The sequence below is a fragment of the Mytilus trossulus genome, chromosome 8 (assembly GCF_036588685.1).
Source record: "Mytilus trossulus isolate FHL-02 chromosome 8, PNRI_Mtr1.1.1.hap1, whole genome shotgun sequence".
Taxonomy (NCBI): Eukaryota; Metazoa; Mollusca; class Bivalvia; order Mytilida; family Mytilidae; genus Mytilus; species Mytilus trossulus.
In genome coordinates, this window is record NC_086380.1 from 76,474,124 (window position 1) to 76,490,177 (window position 16,054).

Consider the following 16,054-nt stretch of genomic DNA (forward strand, 5'->3'; position numbering starts at 1 on the left):
TAAACGAACTACACAAAAGAAGTATTTTTTTCTATGAAATTATGTTATTTACATTTTCAGTATAATTTCTCAGCAAAGCTGTAATACTAAATAAACAAGAACGATAAAAGGTGTCATTTTAACTCACCAGATATACTATTTTGCATTATAGTCCTGGTACCTTTGATAACTATATGCACTATTATGGAAGTCGCTATGAATGATAGAGCTGTGGGAGTCGAAAATTACAGCCGATTGCATTAAGTGTGTACAAAAGGTAAAGGTAATGTCGTTGGTTAGTTTGCTTGCTAGCTGAACCGTGAAGTCATTATAGGTTAGGTAAACTATCCTCTAACTAGTATATATTTGTTTAGGGGCCAGCTGAAGAACGCCTCCGGGTGCGGGAATTTCTCGCTACATTTAAGACCTGTTGGTGACCTTCTACTGTTATTTTTTTCTATGGTCGGGTTGTTGTCTCTTTGACACATTCCCCATTTCCATTCTCAATGTTATCCTCCTTTAAGAGTAGAATAGTCCGACAGATAATCAATCTATCTGTCTGTAGGACTCAGTTACTTCGAGAGAAGGGTATGCAAAAGAAGTATAACACCTTACATCATAACGACTTCACGGTTCATCAAGAAAGCAAGACAATCAAAGATATTACCTTTACCTACACACTCAATGTATGCAATTGGTTGTAACACGACCGTTTTGTGCAATTTGTAAGAGTATCTATCCCCCTTTTACTCCCTCTAAAGTTCTTGACTCTGTCTAGCTCTAGATATATTGCGGTAAAATGAAAACAACACGTTTCGATTTTCACTTGTCTGAAGCGCTTTTCTGGATATTGATATACAACAATGGTCCATTTGATTTAGTCGTTCGTGTCATTCTCGATGACGTGAGTCACTTTTAAAAGTCGAATATATAAAATATAAAATGTCCTTTCGGTAACAGTTCTTTCTCAAGCCCTTTAAATATAAAAAGAAGATGTGATATGATTGCCAATAAGACAACTCTCCACAAGATACCAAATTAGACAGAAATTAACAACCAAAGGTCACCGTACGGCCTTCAACAATGAGGAAAGCCCATCCCGCATACTCAGCTATAAAAGGCCCTTAAATGACAATATAAACAAACCAAACGAGGAAACTAACGGCCCAATTATGTTAAAACAAGAATGTACACGGATGCTCCACTCGCACTATCATTTTCTATGTTCAGTGGACTGTGAAATTGTGGTAAAAACTCTAATTTGGCTTTAAATTTGAAAGATAATATCATAGGGAACATGAGTACTAAGTTTCAAGTTGATAGGACTCCAACTTCATCAAAAACTACCTTTACCAAAAACTTTAACCTGAAGCGGGACAAACGAACGGACCCACAGACCAGACTACATAAGGCTCCTTTACTATCGTAGGTGGGGCATAAAAATATCCTATATAGTATATATACGTCCTTCCTCTCCAGCTCGTATATTTTAAAGTCTTTTAAGATTTTCTAGCAGTTATGCCAGTTTCTTAAAAAAAAATGTAGTAAGGATACTAAACTTATAACAATAAAGACCAGGACCGTACAGAATGTAAAAGGTCAGCACAGAGATGACGACTAAAAATCAGGACAGCATTTTGCATCCTTAGATATAAGAAACCCTACTGATAATGTTCAATATATTGAACGAACATCATACACTTTATCAGGTCTTATAACAGTATATACGATGTTATAGGCTAATGCTACATCAAATTATATCATTAAACTGTATATATAGTGAAAAGGTTTTTTTTTATATAAAAGTACCAGAATCTGTGTCATTAGGTCTCTAGTTGATAGTCTTTATGCACATTTTTATCTGTTTTTCTGTATTTCACTTATAAATGGACTTCGTTTTTCTTCTAGTTAACATAACATACAATCTGCAGTTATGTTTTAAAACATTTATTATATTCATAGTTTTTTTAACTATCCTAGTATTTTACCAAAATTAGACAGAAGCTTCTTACAATCAAATATTGTATCACAGTGGCGAATCCCTTTTTTTGGACGATCAATGTCCTGGGGTGTGACTGTCACCCTTATTTCAAATGGCTTTATTCCTCATTTTTGTTGAGCCTGCGATTAACTTCAAAAGTAGGCAAGACACTGGGTTCCGCGGAACCTTAGTTCTTATGTTGAACTGCTACACCTCTGTCCCAGGTTAAGAGGGGTTAGTACCTTCAAACTAGAGGAAGGTTGTCGCAAAAATAAAACCTAGTTTAAACCCCTCGCATCCTGTTTTAGTGTCTGTTCCAAGTCTGAAACCTGTAATTCAGTGGTTGTCGTTTGTTGCTGTTTAACATAAAATTAATTATTTTTCGTCAATTGTTTTGGACATATATTTTGTCGTCAGTTTTTTTTTTTTTTTTTCGTTTTTTTTCTCGTTTGAATTGTTTTGAATTTGATATTACGGGGCCCTATAGGATATGGACTTTGCTCAGAGTTGAAGGCCGAACGGTGAATGTTAATGTCTGTGTCATTTGGTCAACTGTAGAGAGTTGTCTTATCATATACCATATTGATTTTCTATATAATATTGAATTAAGTTCGCACATTTTTATCATGTTTAATTTTGTATCATAAAAAGATTGAAGACATTTTTCAGGATTGTGTTTAAGATCATGTTTAGATTAAAAATAAGAGTTCTGAGGAAGACCCAAAGTGACGACAGGGACAGTGCAGAATTTTTATTTAAGTCGGTTTAAACTTTTCGGGGCTAGATGCAAATCAAAGGATTTTGTAAAAGGGGAATACGAGTACGCATGAACTAGATAGAACTTGTAGTGGGAGCGGTAAAACATCTGGATTAAAAGCTTTTTGATTTCAGCATTAACGGGGCACAGACACCCCCTCAATCCGCCCAGTGAGGCATACATTTACAGCATACATTTACAGAGATACAATTTTTAAAATATCATGTTCATTTTGTAATTGATAATAAGTTCAATGTTTCGACTGAAATGACTACTTATTGATTTACTTAGATTCAACAATGCGATTAATCGTACATAAATCTCAATAAACAGTTGTAGCAAATGTATTTTTGCGCCTGTCCCAAGTCAGGAGCCTCTGGCCTTCGTTAGTCTTGTATTATTTTAATTTTAGTTTCTTGTGTACAATTTGGAAATTAGTATGGCGTTCATTATCACTGAACTAGTATATATTTTTTTAGGGGCCAGCTGAAGGACGCCTCCGGGTGCGGGCATTTCTCGCTACATTGAAGACCTGTTGGTGACCTTCTGCTGTTGTTTTTTTATTTGGTCGGGTTGTCGTCTCTTTGACACATTCCCCATTTTATATCAATGAAAAGCACCATCTTTATGAATTCAGTTTTCGAGGATGTTCGCTTTTTGATAGATATTCGGAATCCTCTGGTTTTATCCATGTGTTATTTCAAAAGAATTCCCTCACTACCCGGTTCTTTTCTTCATAATTTCATTATATAATATTGTTTACCAAGCCATATTTGAAATATAAGCAAAAGTTTTCAGGTCAATATACCAGAACTGAGGGTACAGAGCCAGATAATCTACATGGAAATGAGATGTGTCAATACATATACAACTGCAGTGGTTTCCCATAAACTGAACTGACCAAACTTATACATGTAAACTATAAGCAAAACTTAAAACTCAATAAACAATAACTGAGGGGGCAGGGCCAAATAATCTCCATGGTAGCGAGATGTGCCAATGCTTATACAACTAAATTCCAAACATCATTGACCTATCAACATTGGTTTCCCATAAACTAAACCTATTCACAAACTAACGCATTGTTGACGCTGCCGCTGCCTACCTCGGAAACAGCATATATATACCTATGTCTCGCTTTTAGACTCCACCAAGGCTGGGAACAGTATGTTAATATTGTTATTTTTTATTTTCATTTTGTTGTGTTGTGTCACATACTATAAATATGTAGTTTTATGGCAATAAAGATTTGAATTGAATTGAATTGTTAATATATATGTTCCTGGCCAAGGCGAGCCAAAAGGCATGTTTAACTAAATTAAAAATAAAGAAGCGAACTTCCTTATAATCTTAATTTTCATTAGTTGTATTTGTTAGAAATATAATTACAGGATACTCGTATCGTACTAGAGTTGACTTGTTGATCTAAATGTTGAACCGAGTGTGTCAGTTTCTATCATTTGTAAAACAAAATGAAGTCAAATGTCCATTACCTTAAGGGGGCTCGCGGGTCTAATCAATTTTGTTTATTTTATATAGGATTTCGCTATATTTTTCTATAAAGAACTTTATCATATACTTAATAGAAAAATGAAATAAAAATGGGGTCACCGTTCATTTACGCTCACAATCTGCCATCGAAAGAAGCATACATTTTTCCGTTGAACTTTTATGGGAAATAGAGGTAATATCGAAAAAAAAAAAAAACAAACTAAATTACAGAAATCACTTAAATTTCACAATTTCCTATTTTATGTAAAGCTTATTTGAAAACACTAATAAAAAAATATGTCACCGATGAGTTAGATATTTCAATGTTGATGCCAAAAAACTGGCATTTTTGCACCTAAGGGAGATAATTTGGAGCTTTTTCAATGATATCTACATTTTAAATGTCACCTGGGGCCAACACGAATTGATTTTTTGGAAAGATTTTTGTCATGATAAAGTAACAATTTTTACTACTAAAGGTAATAGATGAAATTTGTAATGAAAGATAAATGTTTATTTTTTTTCGGAATTTTTTTACCCGCGAGCCTCCTTAATTTTGTTTTGTTAAATTTCTAGTGAGGCATTTATCTCATTGCCTCAATGAAGCTTCGCCTCTGGTGGATGCTCCTTTAAGTAAATACTCAGACTAAATGCATCTGAAACATATATTTGTACCTTTGTTGTCCATTCAAAACAAATGGAATGGGGCAATATTAACAAATAAATGAAATCATTATTTTTTTATTTTATAATAGGATTGACAAGATTTTCAACAATTTCAACCCCACATAATGAGAGTATAATAAGGATTTTTGACGACTTGTTCAAATCTTAAAGCTTTAGCTTCATAGTGATAGTGACCATACGCATGACTTGAGATAGCACTAACCAATGAAGCACCACAGTGACTTTGGTCTAGATAATTACAAATTTGAGCTGCCTGTTGATGAACGGTCTTATATCCTCTCCACCAACTTCCACTACGTTTTGAAACTCTCACCAATATCATTTCTTTCTCAGCCAAGTACATATCCATGACTGGATGGTTCTCGTCCACACTTGCCACTTCTAGGTTTCTACCATATGTCCTCATTTTCATTAAACCTTCTTCGACCTTACCACAATGATCAGCATCTCCTACTGGACGAGAGGAGATAACAATCCAGTGTCGCCAGTAATATTTTTCTTCAAGCTGATCATATAGTTCTCTTGCAAATAGTTTATGTGACAGACCTTTGTTTTTTAAACCATATTCGTCAATATCTATTACGAGTTGTTGGTGAGAATTTACTACGCTCTGGTTGTCAATTTGTTCGAACTTATCACTCACTTCCTGTATTCTTTTTTCCCAATCCGAAGTCATGTAATCCAAATTGTGAGTAAAATTGTTAATCGAAAGATACCCTAATTCTACTTTAACAGCTTGCAAGAGAAGTTGCATTACTCCGGTCAGAAATAACTGCGTCATCTTCCGGTTATTTTTGGTAAATCTCAAAACGGAAGTACCAAGATCTTCTTGAAATGTACCTTGTCGTTCGACAATCGCTTGATACAACTTCGTGCCACTATTCTGATAATCACTTTTATAACTCCATTCATACAGCTCCTTTCGGTTTTGTACTGCAGCCTCTGGAACATTGTAAATATATTGGAACTCACGTGACACTGCTTTTATCCTTTGTTCTATCTGCCCGAAGTTGATTTGAACAACATTCCACTTAATCAATCGTTCGATATCGTTAAATCGATTATCTACCGGATCCAAACGATTATCGATACTATTCATCATATCTTTCATGAAAGACAACTCTTCAGACTCTATTGGATTTAACGCCATAACGATCCCTACGAATGGTCCTATTGCACCAAGGTAAGGTCCTATTCCTCTTGTGATCCTTACTAAAGAACTCTTAAATTGACCTTTTGAAAGCAGTTCACCGATCTCCTTTCCAGCTTCAAGACCAGAAGTAACTACTTCTCCAATTTCCTCAGAAATGCTAACAGCAGGCTGAGGAATCATCATCAAAAGAATCGCCATGAAGAACCATTTTGATTTTAACACTGAAATGATAAAGTCAAAGTATATTGAAAATATATACATAAACAAATAAAACTGCGAGCTACTGCTCACTGATGATACCCCCGCCGCAAGTAGATAATATTAATAGTGTAAAAATATGCAAGTGTTCGGTAAACAGGAAGTTGTCAAGTGATGAATCTTAAAACGCATCTAACTGTATAGCTGACTTATATAAATCCTGAAACCAAATTTCAGAAATCCTTGTATTGTAGTTCCTGAGAAAAATGTGACGAACATTTTCAACTTGGCTATCATGTCTATAATCATACAAGTGTTCGGTAAACAGGAAGTTGTCAAGTGATCAATCTGAAAACGCATCACACGGTATAGATGACTTAGATAAACCCTGAAACCAAATTTCAGAAATCCTTGTATTGTAGTTCTTGAAAAAAATGCGACGAAAAATATTCGTGGGACGGACGGACTGACTGAGGGAAGGACAGACAGAGGTAAAACAGTATACTCCCTCCTTTTTTAAAGCGGAGGTATAATAAATGACCGATTGTACAAGACCCTCATGGAAATCAAGTTCGTTAAACCCATGGCCACCATCCATATCGTGTATTGATAAGTATGCGGTTGATTAGTTATTCGATATTCAATATTCGACAGGCTGTAAAAGAGAGGCAAAAGATACCAAAGGAACAGTTAAACTCATAAAAGGCAAATTATTTATCAAAATTGTAAAAGAGGGACGAAAAGGTACCAGAGGGAAAATCAAACTCATAGATAATGAAAATAAACTGCCAACGCCATGGCTTAAAATAAAAATGTGTAAGGGTTCCGCGGAACCCACTGTCTCGCCTACTTTTGCTGTAAATCGCAGGCTCAACAAAAAATGAGGAAAAAAATCAATAAAAAAATTCCTCTTGATACTATCTTTTGATTGTAAGAAGCTTCTGTCCAAGTTTGGTAAAAATCTAGGATAGTTAATGAATCTAATTAATGTTTTGAAAACTTAAACTGCCGACTGTATATAATGTTAACTGGAAGAAAATCTAAGTCCATTTAAAAGTAAAATACAGAAAAAATGGAGTTATCTTTTTACAATATTTACTTCTGGATACTATCTTATGGTCATAAATAAGCTTCTGTCCAAGTTTGGTACAAACCCAGGATAGTTTAAGAAAGTTATTAAAATTTTAAAAACTTTAACAACAGAGTGAATGTAATGTTTCCCCGCAGAAAAACTAAGTCCATTTAAAAGTAAAATACGGAAAAAATGGATTTATTTTTTTACAAAATTTACTTCTGGATACTATCTTATGATCATAGACAAGCTTCTGTCAAAATTTGGTTCAAACCAAGGATAGTTTAAGAAAGTTATTAAAATTCTAAAAACTTTAACCACAGAGTGAATGTAACGTTTCCCCGCAGAAAAAACTAAGTCCATTTATAAGTAAAATATGGAAAAAATGGAATTTTATTTTTACAAAATTTACTTCTGGATACTATCTTATGATCATAAACAAGCTTCTGTCCAAGTTTGGTAGAAATCAAGTATAGTTTAAGAAAGTTATCAGAATTTCAAAAACTTTAACCACAGAGTGAATATTTGTGGACGCCGCCGACGACGACGCCGACGCCGACGGAAAGTAGGATTGCTTAGTCTCGCTTTTTCGACTAAAGTCGAAGGCTCGACAAAAAGACAAACAGACCAATACTAGTACAGAAGACACACCATAGATAACTTAAGACTAAGCAACACGAACCTATAAAAACCGGGGGTAATCTCCGGTGCAAAAGAGTACAGAAGATACAACATAGATAACTTAAGACTAAGCAACACGAACCTACACAAACCGGGGTTAATCTCCGGTGCAAAAGAGTACAGAAGACACAACATAGATAACTTAAGACTAAGCAACACGAACCTACAAAAACCGGGGGTAATCTCAGGTGCAAAAGATGGGTAAGCAGAGCCTGCTCCACATGCGTCACCTATCGTGGTGCTTATGTTATTGCAAATCCGGTTAATAGACTACTTCGGTAAGTGTAAGCTTTTATTGTGCAAGGTTGCAAGACTAGTACATTTGTAATATGTTAACTCAACTAGTATATAAATTAAGGGCCAGTTGAAATTCGGCTCTCCGCGTATGGAATTTTCTCGCTGGTTGAAGACCCTTTGGTTGGCTTGGTCTGTTTTTCGCCGTTTGCAGGGTTGTTTACTTTTTGACACCTTCTCAGTTTCCATTCTTTGTTTTACTTTTGAATTGTTTATAAAAAAGAGATGTGGTATGATTTCAAATGAAAAATCCTATCAATTAGATTCCTATTGACAGATATTAGGTCTTCAATGCAGCGAGAAACTCCTGCATCCGGAGGCGTCCTTCATATAGCCCCTATACAAATATATAGTATACTAGTTCAGTGATAATGGACGTCATATTTAACTCCGAATTAAACAAAAGAAACTAAGGCCGTGTTCACACCAAACGCCGTGTAGAGTTAACATGTTTACAATTAGTTTAGTGTAGTGTGCACTGGTTTCATATTACATTTGTTCACATCTATACACCTTGTTTAGCTACCTGTACATAAGATTTGTTCTCACTTGTAAACTATGTGTCATTTAAATGTTCATTACCTAGAACTGAATTCAAAATTTTGGGACAATTTTTCTAGCGGTAAGGGAACAACCATTTGACTTCAAAAAGGGGGGGGTGGGGGGTGGGAATGGAAATATTCCGATCCCCAATTTGATAAAAAAAAAAATGATCATACAGATCAAGGATTTGTATAGTGAGAAGGATTGGAATCTCGCGAGCAGTTTCTCACTATACAAATCCTTGGACAAATCCTTGTACAGATGATGAAAGAAATATTCTGAATCAAAGAGTTTCCCCATACATTATAGTGTTAAATATTGAAAAAAAAATGTATTTGATCACCAGCATCGAAAAAAAGGAATAAAAACGTACGCGCGAAAAAAAAATCTTACTCAGATAAAAAGAAATTAACCCTCCCCCTTTTTAAGTTAAGTGGTTACTACTTTATGAAAGCCATTTTTATAATTTGCAGTAGTTTGAATATACTAGAGATGTCTCGATTACGCACTAGAAAACGTTAGCTGCAGCAGTGTGCTTACAGCCGAAAAAAAGGATTGAGTTATTAGGGATCTCTAAATTTTTATCTTTTCTGTTTGTTTCAAATGGTGTTTTTTCTCCAAGGAGTATTTGGTAAAAGAATAGGGTCACGTTTTTTTTTAAATTTATTTTAAGTGATATCATTTACCCCCCACTTTTTTAGTCATGCATTTATGCGTGAATCGTTGTTTGAGTAAAGACCAGTGGCAAATATTTCTATGTACGTCAAGTCGATTCGGGAAGACCTTTTCAAATGAATTAGGCAGCAACTATTTACTTCATTTTTTAGGGAGGGAAAAAGGGGGCGGGGGTAGAGGGGCGTGGGCTATTGATTTTTCCAGGACAAATTTTGGTGACAAGTCGAAATCAATTTTAGCATTATATATAATATAGTGACAGCTGAGGGTGAAACAAACATTTTTTTTCAGGGCCAAAAACTGGAAACATTTTTTGTTTCCAAAACAAAATCCATAGCTCACCCCCACCCCTTGCCTTTATGTTTTATACTCAACTATAATAGCCCCACCCCCATGCCTTTATGTTTTATACTCAACTATAATAGCCCCCATGCCTTTATGTTTTATACTCAACTATAATAGCCCCCATGCCTTTATGTTTTATACTCAACTATAATAGCCCCCATGCCTTTATGTTTTATACTCAACTATAATAGCCCCCCCCCCCGAAAATCAATTGGTTCCTGCCTTATGGGTTCGGCAATGATGCTGATTTGAGTCTTAATCAGGGGTTAATAAAGTACGTGAATTTGTTTTTAACAAAAAAAAATCTGTAAAATTTAGACAACAAATTCTGTAAAGAACTATACTAATAATTATCAAAAATATCAATTTTACTTAAAAATTGTTTCCTCCTAAAATATATACACGGTAAAACTAATGTCCTAAATGCCTAGTGTTGTGTACACTTAACCTACACAATGCCTACATTGACTTTCGACTGTGTGTAGATAAAACATGATTTAAACTACATGTAAACATTGAGTTTTATCAATGGGAACGCAATTGTGTTTAGTTTACGTGTGAGTTACACTAACACAACACCGAATTTAGGTCAATGTGAACACGGCCTAAGATTAACAAGAGTGCACACACTGAAATGTCTCGCCTTCTTTGCTAAATCATTTATACTATGTTGATACTTCGAAATATAAAGCTTTATTACATCTGTCACATAAACTTAACATTAACCAATAAAACTAAACATTGACCAATGCACCATAAAAATGCGGTCAAGGTCAGATGAACCATGCCAGACAGACATGTACAGCTAACAATGCTTCCATACAAAAATATAGTTGACATATTGCTTATGATTTAAGAAAAATAGACCAAAACACACAAACTTAACACTGAGCAATGAACCGTGAAAATGAGGTCAAATAAAACATGCTTGACAAATCATAAAATATTTCCAAACAAATATAGTTGACCTATGGCATATATGGTATTAGATAAAGACCAAAAATCAAAAACTTTACTTTTATCACTGAATAACATTGAAAATGGAAATGGGGAATGTGTCAAAGAGACAACAACCCGACCAAATAAGAAAACAACAGAAGAAGGTCACCAACAGGTCTTCAATGTCGCGAGAAATTCCCGCACGCGGAGGCGTCCTTCAGCTGGCCCCTAAACAAATATATACTAGTTCAGTGATAATGAACGCCTTACTAATTTCCAAATTGTACACAAGAAACTAAAATTAAAATAATACAAGACTAACAAAGACCAGAGGCTCCCGACTTGGGACAGGCGCAAAAATGCCATGAAAATGAGGTCAAGGTGACATGACATCTACCCGCTAGACATGTACACCTTACAATTACTCCATACATCAAATATAGTAGACCTATTGCATAAAGTATGAGAAAAACAGACCAAACACAAAAAAACTTAAATATAACCACTGAACCACGAAAAAAAGGATAAGGTCAGATGATACCTAGCAGTTGGACATGTACACCTTAGAGTTTTTCCATACACCGAATATACTAGACCTATTGCTTATAGTATCTGAGATATGGACTTGACCACCAAAACTTAACCATGTTCACTGATCCATAAAATGTGGTCGAGGTCAACTGAAAACTATCTGACGGGCATGATGACCTTGCAAGGTGAGCACATGCCAAATATATTTATCCTATTACTTATAGTAAGAGAGAATTTAACATTACAAAAAATCTGTACTTTTTTCAAGTGGTCACTGAACCATGAAAATTTGTAAGGGTTCCGCGGAACCCAGTGTCTCGCCTACTATTGCTGTAAATCGCAGGCTCAACAAAAAATGAGGAAAAAAAACCAATAAAAATATTCCTCTTGATACTATCTTTTGATTGTAAGAAGCTTCTGTCCAAGTTTGGTAAAAATCTAGGATAGTTATTGAATCTAATAAATGTTTTGAAAACTTTAATAACTGCAGACTGTATGTAATGTTAACTGGAAGAAAATCTAAGTCCATTTAAAAGTAAAATACAGAAAAAAAATGGAGTTATCTTTTTACAAAATTTACTTCTGGAAACTATCTTATGATCATAAATAAGCTTCTGTCCAAGTTTGGTACAAACCAAGGATAGTTTAAGAAAGTTATTAAAATTTTAAAAACTTTAACCACAGAGTGAATGTAATGTTTCCCCGCAGAAAAACTAAGTCCATTTATAAGTAAAATATGGAAAAAATGGAATTTTATTTTTACAAAAGTTACTTCTGGGTACTATCATATGATCATAAACAAGCTTCTGTACAAGTTTGGTAGAAATCCAGTATAGTTTAAGAAAGTTATTAAAATTCAAAAAAAAACTTTAACCACAGAGTGAATATGTGTTGACTCCGCCGACAACGACGACGGAAAGTAGGATCGCTTAGTCTGCTTTTTCGACTAAAGTCGAAGGCTCGACGAAAATGAGTTCAAGGACATTGGACATATGACTGACGGAAACTTCGTAACATAAGGCATCTATATACAACAGATGAAGCATCCAGGTCTTCCACCTTCTAAAATATAAAGCTATTAATAAGTTAGCTAATACCGCCGCCGCCGGATCACTATCCCTATGTCGAGCTTTCTGCAACAAAAGTTGCAGACTCGACAAAAATAAAAACTTACAGGATTCTGCCATGCATTTTTTTTCATTCCTCCAGAAGGTGCCAAAATAAACTAAGTGAGGAAACAGGTTTGAGAACTTCCCCACAGGTAACAATTGAAGTGACTGGTATTGAGTTACATGGACACGAGGTGGACAATAGATGCCTGATAATAATTGTTTTAAAACTGTGTACCTGAGTGGACCATGTCAAGGTAAACTCGACTGTTTCCTAATCTTATCATCTTCTGTAGGGACGAAAAAAAGTGTACGGCAAAATCCAGTTAAGTTATGAATTTTCTAAATCTTACAATGTATTTGAATTCTATTTATCTAGGGCATGCTATGCCTTAAAACTTTCAAGATGCACATGTTTGCCTGTACTCAGAGTAAATTTTTAGGTGAAAATACGGCCATTTTAGCCATAGGTTCCACATGAACCTTAACTTTTTATATATCTAGTTACATCTGTAGCACTGGAGTTAAAAAAAATTCATCGCCGAAATTTTTATCCACAGCACTGCATTTTACATCGCAAGCTCTTGACTTTTAATTTAAAGCGGTGGAATTTATGTATATATCCAGCCGTGGACTTCAGATCTACTGCGCTAAACATGACGAGCTTTACTTTTAAAAAAAAAGACCTTAAAAGTTTGTATATTGTTGTTATATTGGTTTAGATCTCAATTCTAAAACCATTAAAGGGACTGGAACTATCAAAGAATCTGCATGTCGCCTTTTTGTATTGTGAATAAAAGTTGAAATCAGAAAATTTGCTAAAACCTGGAACAAACTACCAGATAAAATAACAAAGTCACCATCGATAAATGCATTCAAAAATCGACTAGACAAATATTGGTCAGACGAAGAATTATACTATAATGACTATAGAGCAGAAATATCCGGAAGTCACGGTCAAAATAGTAAAAGAAACACATTAAACTACGAGTCTATTGAAGAGGAACCTTGAGGGATCCTGTACTGGAAATCAACTATAAGTAACTATAAGTAAGTAACAGTCAATTTAAAATTTTGATATTGAAAATTTATGGATTATTCAAAATAATGACTTAATTTGACTGAATTTTGTGTAACGAGCCTTACTTTTGAATCGAGATTTATTATCATTGTGCTGCATTGTTTTGTCTTGTAAACTGATTCAAGTTTTTCTGTCTTTCTGAGATGGAAAAACAACGTGTGGACAGTGCGTTAGAATGGTGTACTTGATAGAAGCTTAATTGGCAAACAATGAAATACATGTGCAATCTATTTTATTATTTTGGCCAAGTGCTTGTACAGTAATTGAGCAAGCGATTGTACAGTCAATGAAATTTTCCAACATTCAGAAAATTGATTTATCTTATTTCCTACCGAGACGATGGTTTTCAAACATTCAGAATGATTAGACTATATCAGAAAGTGTTAATTGTAAAAAAAATGTTGCAGTGACGATTGCCTTTTTGCATTTTATTTGACATTTTATTCGCTGTTGTATTTAGAGCTATTTACTCGGAGCAGAACCATTTAAGGAAAAACGTCTGGCTGCATATGTTGTTTTCAGTATTTGATTGGTCTGTAGAATACTGTGGGCTATACTCACCAGATCGGCACACGGAAAGATAAAAATAACTAAATAAAATCACCAGATCTGGTAGGTTTATTTAGTTATTTTTATGTTTCTGTTTGCCGATCACTTTATTTACATTTTAGTTATTTTCATGTTTCCGTGTGCCGATCTGGTGAGTTATTTAATAAACGGTCACAAAAAAATACACAAAGTACATCTATATTATTGTAATAACAGTTACTGGAAGCTAGTTTAGGCAATAGCAATTATCATAAATATGAAAAAAAATCAAGTTCTTTCACACGTAAAAATCATTTTGTTTAATCAACTTACCCACTAGAATATTTGACATCTTGTCTGTTTGAGTACACTGCTATAAATATCAAAACAAAATCTAAATTCCCCGTATATATCAAACATTGTGAAATGTGTTTACAATTTACGTAGAGTAGTTTTCATTCAAGAAACAAAGAAACCTTTTCCCGCCTTTGAAATTCGTGTGTATGAACTTTAAACCCAAAATTTAGAATAAGTTTATGGTTCAATTTGGGACAATGGTGATTAATGTTTATTGAAGAAAATAAACAGATTATGCACGTGAATGAATATGGTAATAAGGTAAAAAAATCGAGACCATGAATTCGGTATTATTAGATATTAAAGGGATGACATCAAAAGTTCAATGTAGGATAAAAAAAACTTAATTCGCATAGTTTTTTAACTAACCCCCCCCCCCCCCCAAGTTTTTTTTTTTTTTTTTTTTTTTATCTTACATGGATCTTTTGCTGTCGTCCCTAACAGAAGAAATTAAAATATGTATATATACAGAAAGCGTATTAGTGCCACATTACTTTTTTTTTTTATTTTTTCTTCCTATGTTATAACGCAAACCATTCTTTTCCGAAACTAACGCATACATTTGCGATATAACGCACACCTTTACGTAATAACGCAAACATTAATTTTGTTTTATCTCATTTTTTATTGAAGCCTCGTTTACACCTTAATAAATTTCTCGAACCGGGATGCCTAACGGATATTTTTTTTTTAATCCGTTCATTTCCTTGACGTCCGTTCTTATCTGTTAAACCGTCCATCCATATCCGTTTCATGTCCGTTTAGTGTACGCTTTATACATATCCGTCAACGCCCGCTCTGTCCGGTAAAAAATTTTGAGCACGTTCAAAACTTTGAACGGACGATAGGCGTCCGTTTTGTACGGTGCTCGTCAGTTTCGATTTCATTTTGTATCAGTAACTTGTTCGTTATACATCTGTTGGAGGTCTGGTATACAAATTCACCAACGGACTTCTACCAAATGTTTAACGGATAAAATGGATGTTGAACGAAAGAAAAACGGACATCTACCGGACGTATAACGGCTAAATGGATGATGAACGGATCTGAAACGGATACATGCAAATTTAAAATTTCGCGTCAGGAATGCCAATTATTGGTAAGTTTAGATTTCATGAGGTTCATGAATTCTTATCATTCATAATCGGTCTTTTTAATAGAGTAAGGACACGTCTTCACTATCAATCAGCTCTTATTTAGACCAGACACTGCCCCTAAGCGGCATTTTCAAACAAAAAACCAGACACACAGAAACATTTTAACATGTTTTATTATTGTCGCCTTTAATTTTTTCCGTATATCTTGTTCATCCGTTTTATCCGGTACGCTTCCGCAGGGACATATATAGAGGGATAGGTAACTTCCTAACAATCCTTGTTGCGATAAAAAATATGTAGAGAATCATTGGAGAAACCACACTGTACACCTTAAAACTTTAAAAGTTGTTGATGGATTTTAATGAAATAAAGATTTTCTTAAACTTAAATGATTCCTACATCGATAGAGTTAATTTGGTTAATAATGTTCATGTCCTTCATGTAATTTGAATTATTTAAGAAAGGTGGGTAATTATTTTTGGGGCATTATTCTATATTTTGGGTGAAAAACATAATAAGACGTAGTTCAACTGTTCAGCTAAAAACTTAAAAAGTT

The 16,054-nt window shown here is 34.4% G+C and overlaps 1 protein-coding gene across 1 annotated transcript; it reads right to left on the reverse strand.

Moving 5' to 3' along the window:
- Positions 1 to 4,966: 4,966 nt before the first annotated feature.
- LOC134682133 (uncharacterized) lies at positions 4,967 to 14,514 on the reverse strand. Its single transcript, XM_063541713.1, has 2 exons — positions 14,378 to 14,514; positions 4,967 to 6,269 (listed from the first exon to the last, which is right to left on the reverse strand). The coding sequence occupies exons 1-2, from the start codon at positions 14,394 to 14,396 to the stop codon at positions 4,987 to 4,989; spliced, it is 1,302 nt and encodes a 433-aa protein (XP_063397783.1). The 5' UTR covers positions 14,397 to 14,514; the 3' UTR covers positions 4,967 to 4,986.
- Positions 14,515 to 16,054: the final 1,540 nt, after the last annotated feature.